The sequence below is a fragment of the Balearica regulorum genome, chromosome 15, assembly GCF_011004875.1.
Source record: "Balearica regulorum gibbericeps isolate bBalReg1 chromosome 15, bBalReg1.pri, whole genome shotgun sequence".
NCBI classification, from domain to species: domain Eukaryota; kingdom Metazoa; phylum Chordata; class Aves; order Gruiformes; family Gruidae; genus Balearica; species Balearica regulorum.
The window spans coordinates 4,561,518-4,576,725 of NC_046198.1; the positions used below are offsets into that span (position 1 = coordinate 4,561,518).

The window sequence follows — 15,208 nt, forward strand, 5'->3', positions numbered from 1 at the left end:
CTCAGATCTCTGCAGAGGACTGTTATTCTTCAGGGGTTTTGCACCTTGAAGTGCTGCATATTATTTACCTTATGCTGTGTTCGTGCAGCCTTTTCCAGCCTCTCCTCCTAAATTCATCGGTGAACTCTATCCTACATCCTTTGCTTGCTTTTGTCATACCTTCTTGTTACAGCGTACTGGGATGTGTAAAACCTAGGGCAAGCAAAAAATGGCAGATACATCTCTGGAAACAGTTTATGTAAACAGCCATGTGTATTTTCCCCATTACATGTGTTGTTATAGTAAGATGATTTGTATTCCTCTTACTGAGATCATATGTTTGAGTGAGATGATGAAAAATGGAATGCATTTGTTCTTGGAGAGAGAGGAGGTAGTTATTCAGAGTTTACAGATATGTCAAAATGTATCAAATTATTTTAAGTATACTTGCAAGCTTAGTTTAATTTTCCAATAAATAAATATACATTAAAAAAAACTCTTACTAAAATGATGATATTATTGCCTATGATTTCTTAACACATTTTTAAATGAGAAAAATAAAACCTCTTTTCCTCTCCCTTCTTCCTCCTGGGTGAAACTGTAGGAGGGAAAAAATCACATGAAAGTACAAATGATGCATAAATAGCATTATGCCTCATGTGGGTGGAGAAATGTTTTTTTTTGACTTGGCACAAAAGGTGTACTGGCGGCTTCACAGGCTGTCACAACTACGCTGCCATGAGGACCAAAGCAGGTACTGCAGTCCAGCGACTGCGTATGCTGTGGACAGCGAGGCCTACTTTGTGTCAAAACTATCATGCTCTTTCTCCCGGCAGGTGAGATAAAAAGAGTGCCACAGAGGATTAAGTGGCAATCCAGTAAAAGATGACTTATCCTGCCCTTGGTTCATATCCCGGTTTTGTCATTTGATTCCCGGGGGGGAGCCCTTACGTCCAGATAAGCAGTGAAGTCAGTAGGGTGTCACGAGAAAAAGATCCCTCTGCGTTGGCCAGGGTGGGACCATTCATTGCCTACTGCCGGGAAGTGTGGTTGTGTGCTACTGTACTTACTGTCTTCCCAGAATCAACACGTGACACGAAGGTCCATTTATCATTAAAATTACAAAGCGCAGCATCAAAAAAACCCTGTTTTGCAGTTCATAAAGAGTAGTATGTTTTGTAGAATAAGAAGTTAAATTTCTCCATATTAGCTTCATCTTTTATGGGTTTGACCGTTTCAGGTATATAAAATCTTTGCAATTGCTCTGGATATGTGGAATGTTAGGATAATGATAAAATATTTTAAAAACACAAGTGCAATATATGACATTTTAATGATGGATGCTGAATTATTTATTACATGGCTGGTTTAGGTGGCTCAGTTTCCATTTAGCAGAGAAAGGAGTTCATACGCATTATTATAAATATAATTAAAGTTAAAATTACTTAGACTTTTCAGTAAACTACTGGAAAATTCTAAATGGAGAGACAGTTCTATTTAATACAAAATGAACTTCTTAAAGATTAAAAAGGTGATGGATTTTTTTTCTGAATATAGTAGTTATTTTTTAAAGTATGCTTTTATTTTAGCGTAGTCACTAGAAAAGCTCTAAGACCTCTGAGGTTTTAAGCTTATGTTCATTGTTGAAGACTTCAGCCAGCTGAGCTAAAACCTTTTCTTTGGCTTTTATTTGCTTATTTACATGTGTGGTGGTAAAGGGGGGTAGAAGAAAAGTAGGAAATAGATGGCTGTTGGTTAACTATTTTTAGTTCATTACCGTACTTTTAAGTACATCATTCTTAAGCTTAAATTATTCGTAAGATATTTTGATGATATCTGTGCATCTGATTTTCCATAACTAGTTAACTAGTGTGTTTGACTGACAACTGGAACTGTCTCCAGATTACCACTCTTCCATTTTATTTTAGGACTAAGTGAGAGAATTGCCTGGAATATGCTGTGAAAACTAGTGGTGCAGACTTCTTCACAGTTCCATCGTTACCCGTCTGTAAAATCCTTGTTTTAGTGCTGTTTTGGGAAGTGCTAGCAGGGAATACATTCAGAGTACTTGCAGATGCCAGTGTGTTGGGCTACCTGCGAAAGCACCCTTACTTTCTGGCGACTGAGTTTTGGAAAATGTTGTGGATGTATTGTGTTACCTTACATTAAAAAGGCTTTTGTAATTTAGTAGTTTTTATTTGAATAATGCATTTGAAACAGAAATGATGAGACGTTATAGTTCTTCCCGCATTGCCTGAAGCAGTGCATAGTTGTTTCGGTTGTTTTGCGATTACAATCTAGTGGAACGCAGTGCATAATTTCTGTTTACATGGGCTGAATTGCCTGTTTGAAATGCAGTAAGTAGATGATTTACCTTGGATGCAGATTTATTCTGGCTTGATTGTGGTGTTCTGCCTTTGCAGGTGATAAGGGTCTCCTATTACTAGTACTGTACTCCCAGCGCTTTGTGAGTGGAAGGCTAACATGTTTTACTACTGCAATCACTTTTCATCTGAGTGTGTATTTTGTTGTGGTTTTGAGAGAGTATATCTAAAATTTCTTCAAATCTGAGTTGCAAAGTTTTTCTCCCTTCTGTATCTAAAAGTGCTTTTAATAGGAGATGTAAGGTGGTGGTGATACTGATGGATGGTGGTCTGTATTACTTGGTTTACAAAACTTTTCAGTTATCAATGTTTAAACCTCTTGAAATACTAGTTCAGATTTTTTTTTTTTTTCCCTTTTGATACATGGATCAAGCAATGTAGCCAACATGAATTCTTTGTGAAACCTGTCATTTGCTTAAGAGGCTACAGGCAGCTTGCAAGTGTTTTGTTATTGCTATTGCAAGAGTTATTTTCTTTTAACCTTTGTTTCTTGCTAATAACTGCAGATATCATATAATACCTGGTGAGTGAACCTGCAGGGGGGAGAAGGAGGAGGAACAATGACACAGAATGTCTTTCCCATTGACCGAAAAGACTGTTTCGTGAGAAGGATAGCCCCTCTAAATAGTTTTAGTTCAACTAAGAAACGAGTGGTTATTCTCTCCTCCCATCTGCCTAATTTTGTCTTACTAGCCTTTATTTCAGAAATCAATGCATAACATAATTTGAATGAGTCAGGCAATAGTACATTACCTCTTATTCTGTCAGCTCAGTCAGTGTTGTCTTACAGTCAGGGCTTCTTTCGGAGCTCAGCAAAAAACCAAAACATTTCATCTGACTCCCAAAGACAGAATTTTTTCCTGTCCCGTTTGTGCATGCAATATCAGTGTTAGTGAATTTTAGACATGATATATAATTACGGTCACTCGCTTGTGTGTTGGATAACACACTTCAATAGAGTGTGGTAGTATGGCAAGAAACTGGGTAAATCTGGGCCTTCATGGCTGCAGTATCTGCAGTGCTTTTGAAGTGGAATAAATAAAAGGATATTTGAGTTTATACGAACAGAATAGTTTCTATAGATGGAATAACTTTCATTAGGACAGGTTCTCTGTATTTATTCATCCTCTAAATAAGTCAGAACTTTAAAGATTTGGATTCTGTGCAAAGGCAGATTATTTAATTTGGCTTCCCTAACTAGAAGCCAGCAAGCTGATACGGCTGTTTCCAAGAATCTGGAATTTCAGCTGATTCTTTTTTTTTTCCTCCCTTGACTCATGCATAGTCATTAGTAATAAAAATTCTGATGGCCAGATTATGCCAGGAGCTACAACTGTGAAGTTCTGTTGCTTTCAGTAGAATGATACACAACTGATATGATAATATGCTTGTAAATCTAAATATAGAACAATTATTTATATGGAGTTGGCTTGAATATTTTACCTATTCATTCTCTGATAAGTTATCTTGTGTTACATGGGCTAAAGTTGGAAACCCAGTTAAAATACATCATTTGTTTTATTTGGTCTGTTTGCTTGTCTGCTTCTTTTTTAACTGAGCTATGCATGAAACTGTTTTCTCAGACCTGGTTTCAAAGAGGGGGTTGTAAAAACATATGAAATGTCTTTTTCAATAGACCAGGTTGTGGAAAAAAAATAGTAAGGACCTCATAATTTAAACTATAAATACTTTCAGCTGAAGTAATTGGGGATTGCATTTGAACTGATCTATTACTAGGTCAGAGTGATGGAATCACACCTGGCTCAATATTTGCCAGCTAGATACCACAGCTGTCTTAAGTTTAAGAGCATGAGAAGGTTCACAGATAATTTGGAAAAACAAAAAAAAAAAGTTGGTTTTTTTTTAGTGTAGTGACAGGTTGTGAACACTGTAAATAGATAATAGGAATTTGATCTAGGTGAATTTTCTGTGTCAGAGTTTCCACTTGTGTTTCATGAGATTCAGATTATTGTGGATCATGGTAAATTCAGATACCCTGGTTCCTTCTCTTCCTCTAGTGGCCAGAGATACATGAGCTGGATAACTTGGAGGATGACTTAATCCTCTTAAATTCTGATGGTTTTATTAGATCAGTAAAGAATGTCTTTATTTTTTTATCTACGTATTGTTTTATTGCTGATCAAACTGAGAAGAAAGTAAAAGTCTCTTGCCTATATATTCACGAGTCAGAATGGTTCATATTCTGCCTTTTAAGATTTTGTTTGAAGCCTTTGAATTAAATAAAACAAATGGTGCATTTCAAGGAATTGTTATTCAGACTTTATTGGAAAGTATCCTTAAGTGAAAGCAACTTATTTCTTATTAGGATAAAGTGAAAAATACTCGTAAAGCAGTGAACTGATCTGAACTATGCCAATTTATTTTTTTATTTTTAAATCGAGAGATTAAAAATCTTGTGAAATGATCATTACCCCAGTGCTTTTCATCTTACAGAGCTAGAAGTGCACTTTCATTAAGTCTCTGTCCTTATTTTGCCATACTATTTCAAAGACATGTAATACCCTCCTGTATAGTAATTAGTAAAATTTAAAAGTCATGGAGGAGAAATGGTAGGTTGTTTATGTATTGTTTTACTATGATAAATGTCTATGACACCTGACATTCTGTGTAACGTGAATATCTAGCAAATACAGTAAAATGCATCTCCAGCCATCTTAGGCTTGTAAACCGTAAAACATATAACCCACGTAGGAGAGTAGGTACCAAAACGCAAATACATAGATTTCTCTGAAAGTTACCAGCAACTATGCAGGTATGCATCAGCTGTCTTCATTTTTACTGACAGTGCTACTATATACAAGCATGTTTCAAACACTTTGAGAACAAATCATGTTGACACTTGAAAGTTAGAAAGAGAAAGAAGGGAATTTCCAAACATTTTACTTGTCTTCCATCCTAGAGAAAAATCTTAGAATTATATTAAATCAGAACCCGAACATAGGAGAGAATTCCAAAGAGTGATAAGAACAGGTTAAAAAACCCCACAACACTGTCAAGCTTCTTAAAAGATATAACCATGTAGTTGGTCAAAAGCAGGAAAGATGACATTTAGTTGAGAAATAAAAGGTGACTAGAGGTGAGGGAAAGCAGGTCTTCCTGCATCTGTGAATGATCTTGTAGCTAATAATACAAAATGAATCATTCTTTTCTTCCCTACTAGCCTCAGTGTGATGCTGACTTTTAGTGAATTAGTGAACCTGAGAAGTCCTTTCTTACTCCCTGGAGATAACTTTTCTCTGTCAGTGTGGCTCAGGTGATTAGGCTCGGTTGGATGCCGAGCTGAGTTCTTAAGGTGGGACCTGCTTCAGGTATCTGAAAGAAAGTTTGAAGGTTTGCACCCTCCTATGCAAAATGGTTCCTTATTCTCCAAGTGTTAGATATGTATTTTATGTCTACAGGGGTTTGTTTTATTTTTAGGAGAGTGAGTTTAGTGCTTGACCAGTTTTTAGTTTGCTTGTTTTTCTTTTGTTTCTCTGCTGTATTAGATCTTGTCTGTGCAGAAAGAGATTATACGTATTTTTTTAATATTTTGAGAAATACAGAAAAGCCCATTTTCGATGAAATAATCTCACATTTGCTAGCTTATCTTTCTCTTTGACTTGGAATTGTTCTGAAAAACATTGAGTAACTTTTTTAAAAAAGAAATCTGATCTTGCTAACATTTCAGGTATAGAGAGAAAGTAAACCAATACTACTGTATTTCAATGCCCTGTTAGAATGAAAATATTTTGCCTTCAGTTATTAACAAACAAACAAAAAAACCCAACAACAAAAATCCCAAAACATAAATAATATTTAGCGCCATCAAACAGGATGGAAGAGGATGCTGATTGTTTGTATACAAAAGAGAAGATACAAATGAGGATAGCCATGAGGATAGTTTGAGAGTCTCAACCGTTTTACTTTATAGACCCTGCACCATACTTGAAAAGGTCTGCTCCTCAGTATCTTAAATAATTTCTATTTTGTTATGCATTTGTAATAACTAATTAGTAACCACTAAGTGGTTCTTAAGTTTGTGATACCGGGAAACTGTCCTATATTGGCAAGTTGTTTATTCAGGAACAAGCTGCAGAGGATGGTTTCACTATTTGATCTCCATTCCAATGAATGCTACTTTCAGAAGTGCAGCAATCTTTCCTACCTTGTCCTGAGATAGAACGAGGAGAATCTAGCTATCTAGCGTGTTTCTGTTGTGACAAGTCATGCAAGAGTCTGTTCTGAGATGAACATGGAAAAGACAGCACAAGCTTTCCTTTCACTAAGGGAAATGAAGGGTAATTGGAGCACCTTTCCTTCTGGAACACAGGAATAAATTACACTTTTGACTCTTACTTTTTTAAAATCTTGTGTCTAGACACAAAGCTGTACCCTCTTTTTTCTTTTCTTTTTTTTTTCTTCTTTTTTTTTTTTTCTTTTTTGTCCTTTTGGCCTTATAATGTCTAAAACCAGAATAAAGCAAACTTGAAATCTTGAAAATATCTTAACTGATCTGTGACCAACTCATAAAATTAAAAATCTAGCTTCCATGTTCTCTTTGTCTTCTCTTCCCGTTTCAGACACAAGTATCCATCTCGCTTTTTGCTACCTAGACACAATGAGTAGAATCTAGCAGTTATCACTAGTTGGATCCAGTAATGGAAGAGAATTTAAGGCTGACTGAAACACAGCAGCTAGGGTTAGGCCCCGTTTTCCTTAAAAGACCAGCCAGTCTTTGGCAAAATGTTCTTTGATACTCCCCTATCAAATCAGTTCTTGTGTTTGCCATTTTAAAAAGGGTCTGCATTTGTAGAAATGGCTCTGTGTAGTTCCATGTTTGTTTATTCATTTGGAATCTTAAATATAAAATGAAGGAAAGTATTTAGAAGTGAATCCTTACACACAATACTTCTAAAGGTTACCTAAAATTGGTGATGATTCAAAGAAATTTTTCAAAACTAATCATTCTGTAAGAAAAGAAGTAGATGGATTGATTTTGTTATAGCATCAGTCACTGTGTACTGGGAAACTGTCTTGGCTGGCTCCTGTGGTGACTTATTTTGTATACGTTGTTAAAACACACTCGAGCCTTTTGAACTCTGCTGTTATAGGAAATGAAATAAATCCATTGCAGGATTCTCAGAGTACCATTTTTAACTGACATACTGTGCTGGATTGGCTGAAGTGAGTACATGGTCTTTTTACTGCAGAAATGAATGCTTTGATTTTTATGCCTTACTCCATGAAGGAACAGTTAAAATCCAGCATAGGGAAACCTAACAGATGTTCATACACATTTCCCATCTGAAAATGCCTTCCACTGGCCAAGACGATTGTTAGGCACAATTAAGCCCAGTGTATACATCCTGTACTGTAAGCCAAGTCTGCTGAGTATGTTCCCAACAGGGAAGCCCAGATTTGAAAAGAAGGCAGTTTATATGAACTTTCATCTGCAGTAGATTTTTGAGAGTCACTGTGTGAAAAACATAAGGAGACCTGACTGACAGCTCTGAGTCTGTGCCCCGATACACTGCGCTGTAAACTGTATCTTTAAGAGAAAAATTTCAATCCATGAGAAAATTTCATATGCGTTTCAGGGATGCTAACACTTGAAATCAGATTTCTGAGTGGCGTTTGGAATTAAGTTGCCAACTGACTTAAAAAGCTTGCAATATTATGCCTTGTAATGTTCCACATTCAGTCTAATTGTCACTGTAATCAGCTTTATGATGGCAACTCTTCGTGATGACTACAGGGATATATATTCCTCTTTTTTGCATATTATGACTGAAATGCGAGTTACTTTTTTGATTTCAGAGGCATATTGGTGGTGAAGGGAGGAGGGCACTGCAGACCTGCAGAGTTTTAAAATCATGCATGACATGTTTATGCAGAGAGTGGCTTTTGTCATTTCCAATGATGTGATAGCATCTACTGTTGAAAAAGATGCTGAGAACGAAATACTCTTATATTGTGTGATACATATTGTAACTGAACACATTATAGTTGGTCACTTCAGAAAAGCATGCCTCCTTCTCCGTACCTCAAAAAATTTGCAGTGATTGACTATTTTTGTTGTATCAGAATATCATACAGACACTCTGAAAGTATGCTGACCTAAAAATGTCAGTGAATGTTTCATATCAGTTGTCTTTTGTATTTTTTGGGGGGACACACACAGAACAATGCAAGACAGACGTTGCTTTTCTGTTGTCTAATGCCTGTCTTTTAATAACGTAAAAAAGCTCTGTGCCAGGTCTGTAAAAAGACTCTGAAGGTTCCTGTGCAGTCAGTAAGTTTTTCACTGAAATATGCAAGACAACTCTAAAACCTGTCTGCTTATTTTTCTGTAATAAGACACAAATCTACAAATACTGATTCCCCTTTTTCTCTGGCCTTAATTCTCCATATAATGTCTTTGTTAAATTCCTCTTCAGGTGGATAGAAGTAGGGTTTGGTATCTCATGTTATTTTCACTCATGGAAGAAATGGGGACAAAGTAAGCCTGTAGTCTCACGTGCAGATGGTGATACATGGTTACCTGTATTTCCTAAAGGCAAGAAAGTGAGACTCTTCTGGTTTTCTGAAAAATATGCTTTATTCCCTATGAGAGAGAATGTCTTAAGTATCTCTTTGTTAGTCCTCTGGAATTGGTGGGTGTCCGAGGAGTACCTAGAACATTGCTCTGCAGCGTATCGCCTTTATGTGTCCTTAAAAATGATTCTGTGTGTGTTAACTCGTGGCAGCTATGTGTTTATTTCTGGTACTTGTCCACAAGAAGCATTGTCTTGTTTAAGTGTCTATGAACTGTACTTCTTATATGCTGTTCTGCGGTCATCTTGAGGTCAGTATATTCCTGGTGGACAGTTTCTGGCTGCAAATTTATCTTTTGTATTATTATTGGTTGATTCTTACAGAACTGCACAATTTTTTTTTTTTTAATAAAAGCCTTCCTCTAGCAGAATAATAGCAAAATGCCAAAAAAGGTATTTTTATTCTTTTGGTTCCAGGAAGAAATAGGAGATCAAGAAGGGAAGAGGTAGTCCAGTGATTCTTTGGTGAATCTTATTTAACATGGGAGAGATTATTTCAAAATATTAATAAATGTGTAGTATTGTGCTTCTGGATAGCTAGGAGGATGTTTTCTGGTTTACGTTTTCAGTTTGTTAGCTGAATGCGTTGTAGAGATTTTCCTCCCCTGAGTTCCAGAAGTTAAGATCAAGTATCTGAAATACTTAAAAGCAGTTCTGGGTCAGAGCCAGATGACATAATTATTTAAGCCCGTATTTCATAGTTTTTTTATTCTTTTTGTTTTGTGTCTTTTCTGACACAGCAAATTATCTGCCCAGTGCTTCATTTTCTTGATACATTTCTGTAAGACTGTTGTAATAGTACAGTGTTTACCCCATGTTTCTCGCTTTCTGTATTCTATATGCCTCTTATTTTTCTCACCTTGTTCCTTTAGTAATGTTTTCTTTTTTATGTAACTTGGACCACTTCCCTGTTACTAGAATGGCATAACTTTTTTTGCGTTTTATTAATTAGAATTATTTTCTGAGCACTATTCTTCAGTTCCATTGCGAAAAAAATATGATATGACATCCACAGCATAAAAATAGATTGTGAGTTGGGAATCAGACACCTTCAGAAACAGATCCAAGACACATTTTTAGGGAACACTGTGTACTCGCAAGCATTTAAAATATTTGTGGAAGTGTTTCTTGAGAATGATGCCTGTTAGCTCATGAGATGATTCTCAAGTGTACTGTCTAAAATGCCATCCATTTTAGTACTAGCTCCCTGACCTAATGATTAAAACTAAAGAATTAGTTTTCTGTGGATATACCGTATGCTGATACAGTTGCATTGTTAATATTTGTTACATTTACCGCTTTGTTATTCTGTGTCCGTATGTAATTCTGTTTAAGCGGTGTGTTTCCTTGGAGTGAAGGCTAAAAGTTATAAATTTAAGTAAAATTGATTTATTGTTAGGGGGTGGGGTGTTGTTTGTTAAATAGCACTTGTGATTCAAGAGTAAGATGAAGTAGTTAGGGTTAATTACCGCCACACCTTTTTTTTAAAAAAAAAAAAAAAAAACCAACAAAACCCCAATGTACATACTTTGTGACTTTGTTTAATAGTTAGCTTTTGTTCTCTAACAGGTCAGGAGACTTTGAATATATATTACCTACTGCAGAAATATAAAACTCAAATTAAATGTGTAATGGTTCTTTTTCTCTCTCTGTCTCAGCATAGAACATTTTTGTTAAAAATTGATTCCACGTTCTTTGACGAAAACCATTTCTCTAATGTAACAAAACCTGTTTTTGGTTGTTGTCTTTTTTTATTTATTTTCAGAATCAGAAAGTGAATGTATACATTTATATAAGAAAGGTTTCTTGCTGTGAAGAGGGATTTCCAAATCACAGATTCAAAGATGTTCAAGCCAGAAAGGATCTTTACGATAATTCAGCCAGTCCTCTTGAATATACATGCTACAGAATTTCTGTGAGACTGGCTTAAAGCAGACCTTTTGGAAGATATTTAATCTTGTTTTAAACATCCAAGTAATTTAGATTCCATCAGTTTCACTGATACTCTTCTGAACTGTTTGAATGTTTAATTACCCTTGCCGTTAGGATATTGCGAGGCTCTATTTCTCTTTATTTCCGCTTCTAGCCACTGGTTCCTGCTGGGTTTTTTATCTGCAAGATTGAAAATGCAAAATACCCACAAACAAATGAGGAAGCTCTTGAAGTGTACCACCTCCTAGAAGAGATGTATATCATAGACATGGAGAAAAATAGGGAGGGCAGGCACCTTGTGGGCTCATGTAACCTACTTCTCTGCCTGAAGGCAAGATCAACTTTGCCTGTGTCATTCCTGACAGATGTTTGTCGAGCCTGGTCTTAAGATCTTGAATGACAGGGACTCTCTAACCTCTCCAGGCATTTTACACTTGCACTAAAGGTGTCTTATTCCCCCCCACCCCCCACCCCAATGTCTGAGTTAAAATCTTTCCTTTTGTAATTTAACCTCCCACTGTTGTTTTATGCAGAGTGGGCATAGAAAATGCATTATTTCCATCCTTTTCATAGTGGCCCGTTATCTACTTAGTGGTGTCAGCCTCAGCCTTCTCTTCTTGTGGTAGTGCAATCCCCATTCCTTGAGTCTTTCCTTCTAGAGTTTTCCTTAGCCTACTACAGTTGTGAGACATTATGGGTAAGATTTTTAGATCCACAGAATTATTTAGGTATCTAATTTCTCTTTTTGAGAAGAACATAATATAATCTATGAAGCATAACTTTCCTTCAGACACTTGAAATCAGAGTAGTAGATAATGAAATTTTGCTAGTAGATACAAATGTACAGCGGGGAGGAGGGGTGAGAGTTAACACTAAGTCGTGAGACACAGCACTGTGAAGGATGAGTTTATTTTGCTGTTATTAAAAATTTCATTTCAGGATAATCCCTCTGAGGTTTAACACGTTATTTTAAAAAAAGCTTCCTAGAGCAGCAGTAAACAAGACACAGTACAGTAGGTTCAAACGATTCATAAATGTTTGGATTTTTTTTAAACATCCCATTTATTGAGTCTGTTTCTGATACAGTGCTGAAAGAAACAGCAATCATGTTGCCTGTGTGTTTGCAAAGAGTGACATTTGTAAAGTAATCTATTTAAATAATCAGCACTCTGAAGCCTTGTCTGCAGTTTTTGGCTGTCAAATTTTGCGAAGTAGGAGGAAAAATGTTTAAGGCACAGGCTTGCTTTTTACTCTTTTTTACATATCCCTTTTTCCTCAGAAACTCAGCTGCGGCTTGATTTTGAGGTGCTGCTGTATGTGTGGCAGCATCAACTGCTGTGCATGGCTTTGTCAAAGCATGTAGTTTGTGCCCTGAATGTCCAAAGAACAGGAGCACCACGTCCTTCCATCTGGATATGTTTATTTACATTAGTGCCCCAATCCCCATTACTGCAGAAATGTGTGAAGAAACCTCCTTTTACTGTATGGCGTTTACATTAACATAGGACATATTTATCTATTGCAGTGCACAGGGGTGGCTTTTTGTACCAGTACAACATGAGATTGCTTTCTATCACACCCACTGTTTGAGTGGACACCATTATGGAAATCACAGCAGAAAAGCCACAGACTGTTTAGATACAAGAAAAGCACGGTCTTCTCTTCAGCAAAAGTGAAACCTCAACACTGTGGGCAATGGTATGTGTTATTGGTAGGGATAACTGATTATATTAATGGCAAACCAGTAAACAAAATGCATATATGCTACCATTGTATTACCTGCACTTAATTTTCCCCTGATAATCATCACTGTATTTTAGAGAAATATTACCTTAAATGTGTGATTTCTCCTTTTATTTGTTAAGTTTAAGATAGATGACAAAATATGATGTACGAATACACATAAAGACAGTGCTGTAAAGTCACGTTACAAATTGTAATTAATCCCTATTTCATTTGACAGTCTCCAGTAAAAGAAGGCATTTTGGCATGTGTTTAGGAACATTCCTGTTCAAGAAGGCACTGAAATTACAGTAAAGCACATGCTGAAGTGCTTTCCTGAATTAGGATCCTAGTACTCCCTAAATATAATCACATTTTCTCAAGTTTTCCCCTAGTGTTAATATTGATGATAGGATCTGAAACTCTGAGTCATGGATCAGGAATAGTCTGTGATCAGGAAGAGGCAGATAAATGGTCATGGAAAAGCAGAGAGATTAAGAAACGCAGAGAAATAAAGCAAAATAAATGAGCCTTAGCAAAGTGGGATTTATTTGCCAGTTTTTATTTGTATCCCTTTATACAGAATGACTAAACCGCCCTCTATGTACTACATTTCTGCTTTAAGGAGTGTTCTTGCCCTGACTTGCTTTTTATTTCCTTAGTTAATCACAAGAGTGCTAATGTGTTGAGGTGTGCACAGCAGAAATGAGCCCAGTTAGAAAATCAGGGCTTAGTGAGTGAAGGAAGTGTGGTGGAACCTCATAGTCCTCATTGAGGGTCTCCAGGTGACCAGATGCTGAGTCCTGCTCTTGTAGAATTTACGGGGAAATCTCAGAGGACGACAGCTTTCTCCTCTCTTACTGACCAGCACTGAGGAGAGCTTGTAAAGGGTCAAAATGGGATAAGAAATGTATCACGATGAAAGAGTACCTTTATGACTCACTCCCAGACACAACACACAGATAATAGAGCATCTCTTAAAGAAATCTTTATAGAGTTCATGTATAATTTTCCATTTATATCATGAAGAACTGAGGGGATTATAATAATAAGGTTATGATTTCTTCTGCTCAAGCTTCATAATGATAAACAAGGTGTTAGTAAATTAAAGCTATCATATTATCAGTATAATTTTCCTTCAGTTTCTTTTTTTCACTGTGATTTACCATTCTCCCCTCTCTTCTGGTTTATGCATCAATGCCTGCATAAATAGGAAGTGATCCTTGTAATGTGGACAAAGTCATGAGTGTAAGGCTGGAAACTCTTTTCAGTTAGCTTAATATTCTTTGTCTCATGTATATATCTGAGAATTTCTGTCTGGAGCATGTGAGGAGAGATCTGTTTCTCCTGTAGCCTAACGTGGATCGTGTATTTTCATTTCATGAAACTTGTCACACATCCTTTCAGGGACAGATTCTTAGGTAGTTGCATAAATTATAAAGTTAAAATAACTCAACAGTAGTGTTCTTTGGGAGACCTGTCCAAAGGACTTGTGTGTAGTTTTAAATTCTGTGGACTTGTTGGAATGCAGCACTGTTTTTTAAGGTTGTATCTAGATTATGAGTTATTTTGTATGAATTTTTCTGTGAAATGTAAATATTACAAGGAACCAGAAAATCAGATTAAATGCTTGTGAAGATAATAATTACGTGATACTTGAAGATTGTACTGCAATTTCTCAATAAGGTAGTTTAAAATGTTTTTAAAACTAGCAAAGATTTGCTGTGTGCTAAAAAATTACCAGTTCTCTTTATTTCAGTAGGTGCAGGCTTAATCTTTTTTTCACTTGCTATGTTTATTATCACCAGGATGTGCTTAAATCATGCTCTGTACTCAGTGAAGCTTTGCTGAAGAACGTCAGTCAATAGTTGCAAAGCTGTCAAGCACTTTTCCCTAAGTTGAATTTACACAGGCACCTCAAGAAGAAATTAATGAAGTCTTGTTTCACTGCACATGTGTAGCCATTTTTAATAAACTTTTAGCGAACTAAAGTACTTTCTGTGCAATTGCATTTTTTTTTCTGGATTACAAAATAGATAAAAGCTTCACCAGCCTTTGCAGAATGAAGGGAATTGCTGTGTACAAACATTCACTTTAGGTTTGTGATATGTGAATTTACTCATTTATTATACCAGTGATAGATTATTCTCACTTCTACTTAAATTTGACAAGCTGCGCAGTGCTAAACCCTGCTAAAATGGTGCAAAGACCCAATTACAGAAACTACAAAGGCATGCAAGAGTAAGCAAAGAAAAACATATAAAAGGATTAAAGATCAAAAATAGAATGATTCCAGTGAAACTGCATTAGGAGACATCAGGCAGGAAAACATGAAAGAATTAGAGTATGAAGAACAAAGCTTTATAAAGCTTCTCAAAACTGACAAACATATTTAAAAAATTATTTCTGTTAACTCACTTTATTAGAATGAAAATAATCTATTGGAAAAGTACATATTTTTCAATGTTGTAATGAACTAAACACTTGAATTGCACTCTTTGTACATTTTGTTTATGGAGTTGGAGTTTTGTCTGCAGAGTAGTGGTAGCTGGCTTTAACCAAGGATTTAAAAAGTAAATTATATCTTTAATTTTAAAT

At 36.0% G+C, this 15,208-nt stretch overlaps 1 protein-coding gene across 47 annotated transcripts in view; it reads left to right on the forward strand.

The window, feature by feature from the left end:
* The window catches only part of RBFOX1 (RNA binding fox-1 homolog 1), a 906,682-nt gene that overhangs the window by 652,219 nt on the left and 239,255 nt on the right, over positions 1 to 15,208 (forward strand). Inside the window, exon 1 of one of the 47 annotated variants that reach the window (XM_075767582.1) lies at positions 615 to 815. The exons of the other annotated variants lie outside the window; for them this stretch is intronic. Coding sequence (XP_075623697.1) covers positions 630 to 815 — 186 coding nt within the window. The 5' untranslated portion in view covers positions 615 to 629. Of the gene's footprint in view, positions 1 to 614; positions 816 to 15,208 lie in introns of those variants that run through there. 47 annotated transcript variants of the gene reach the window in all.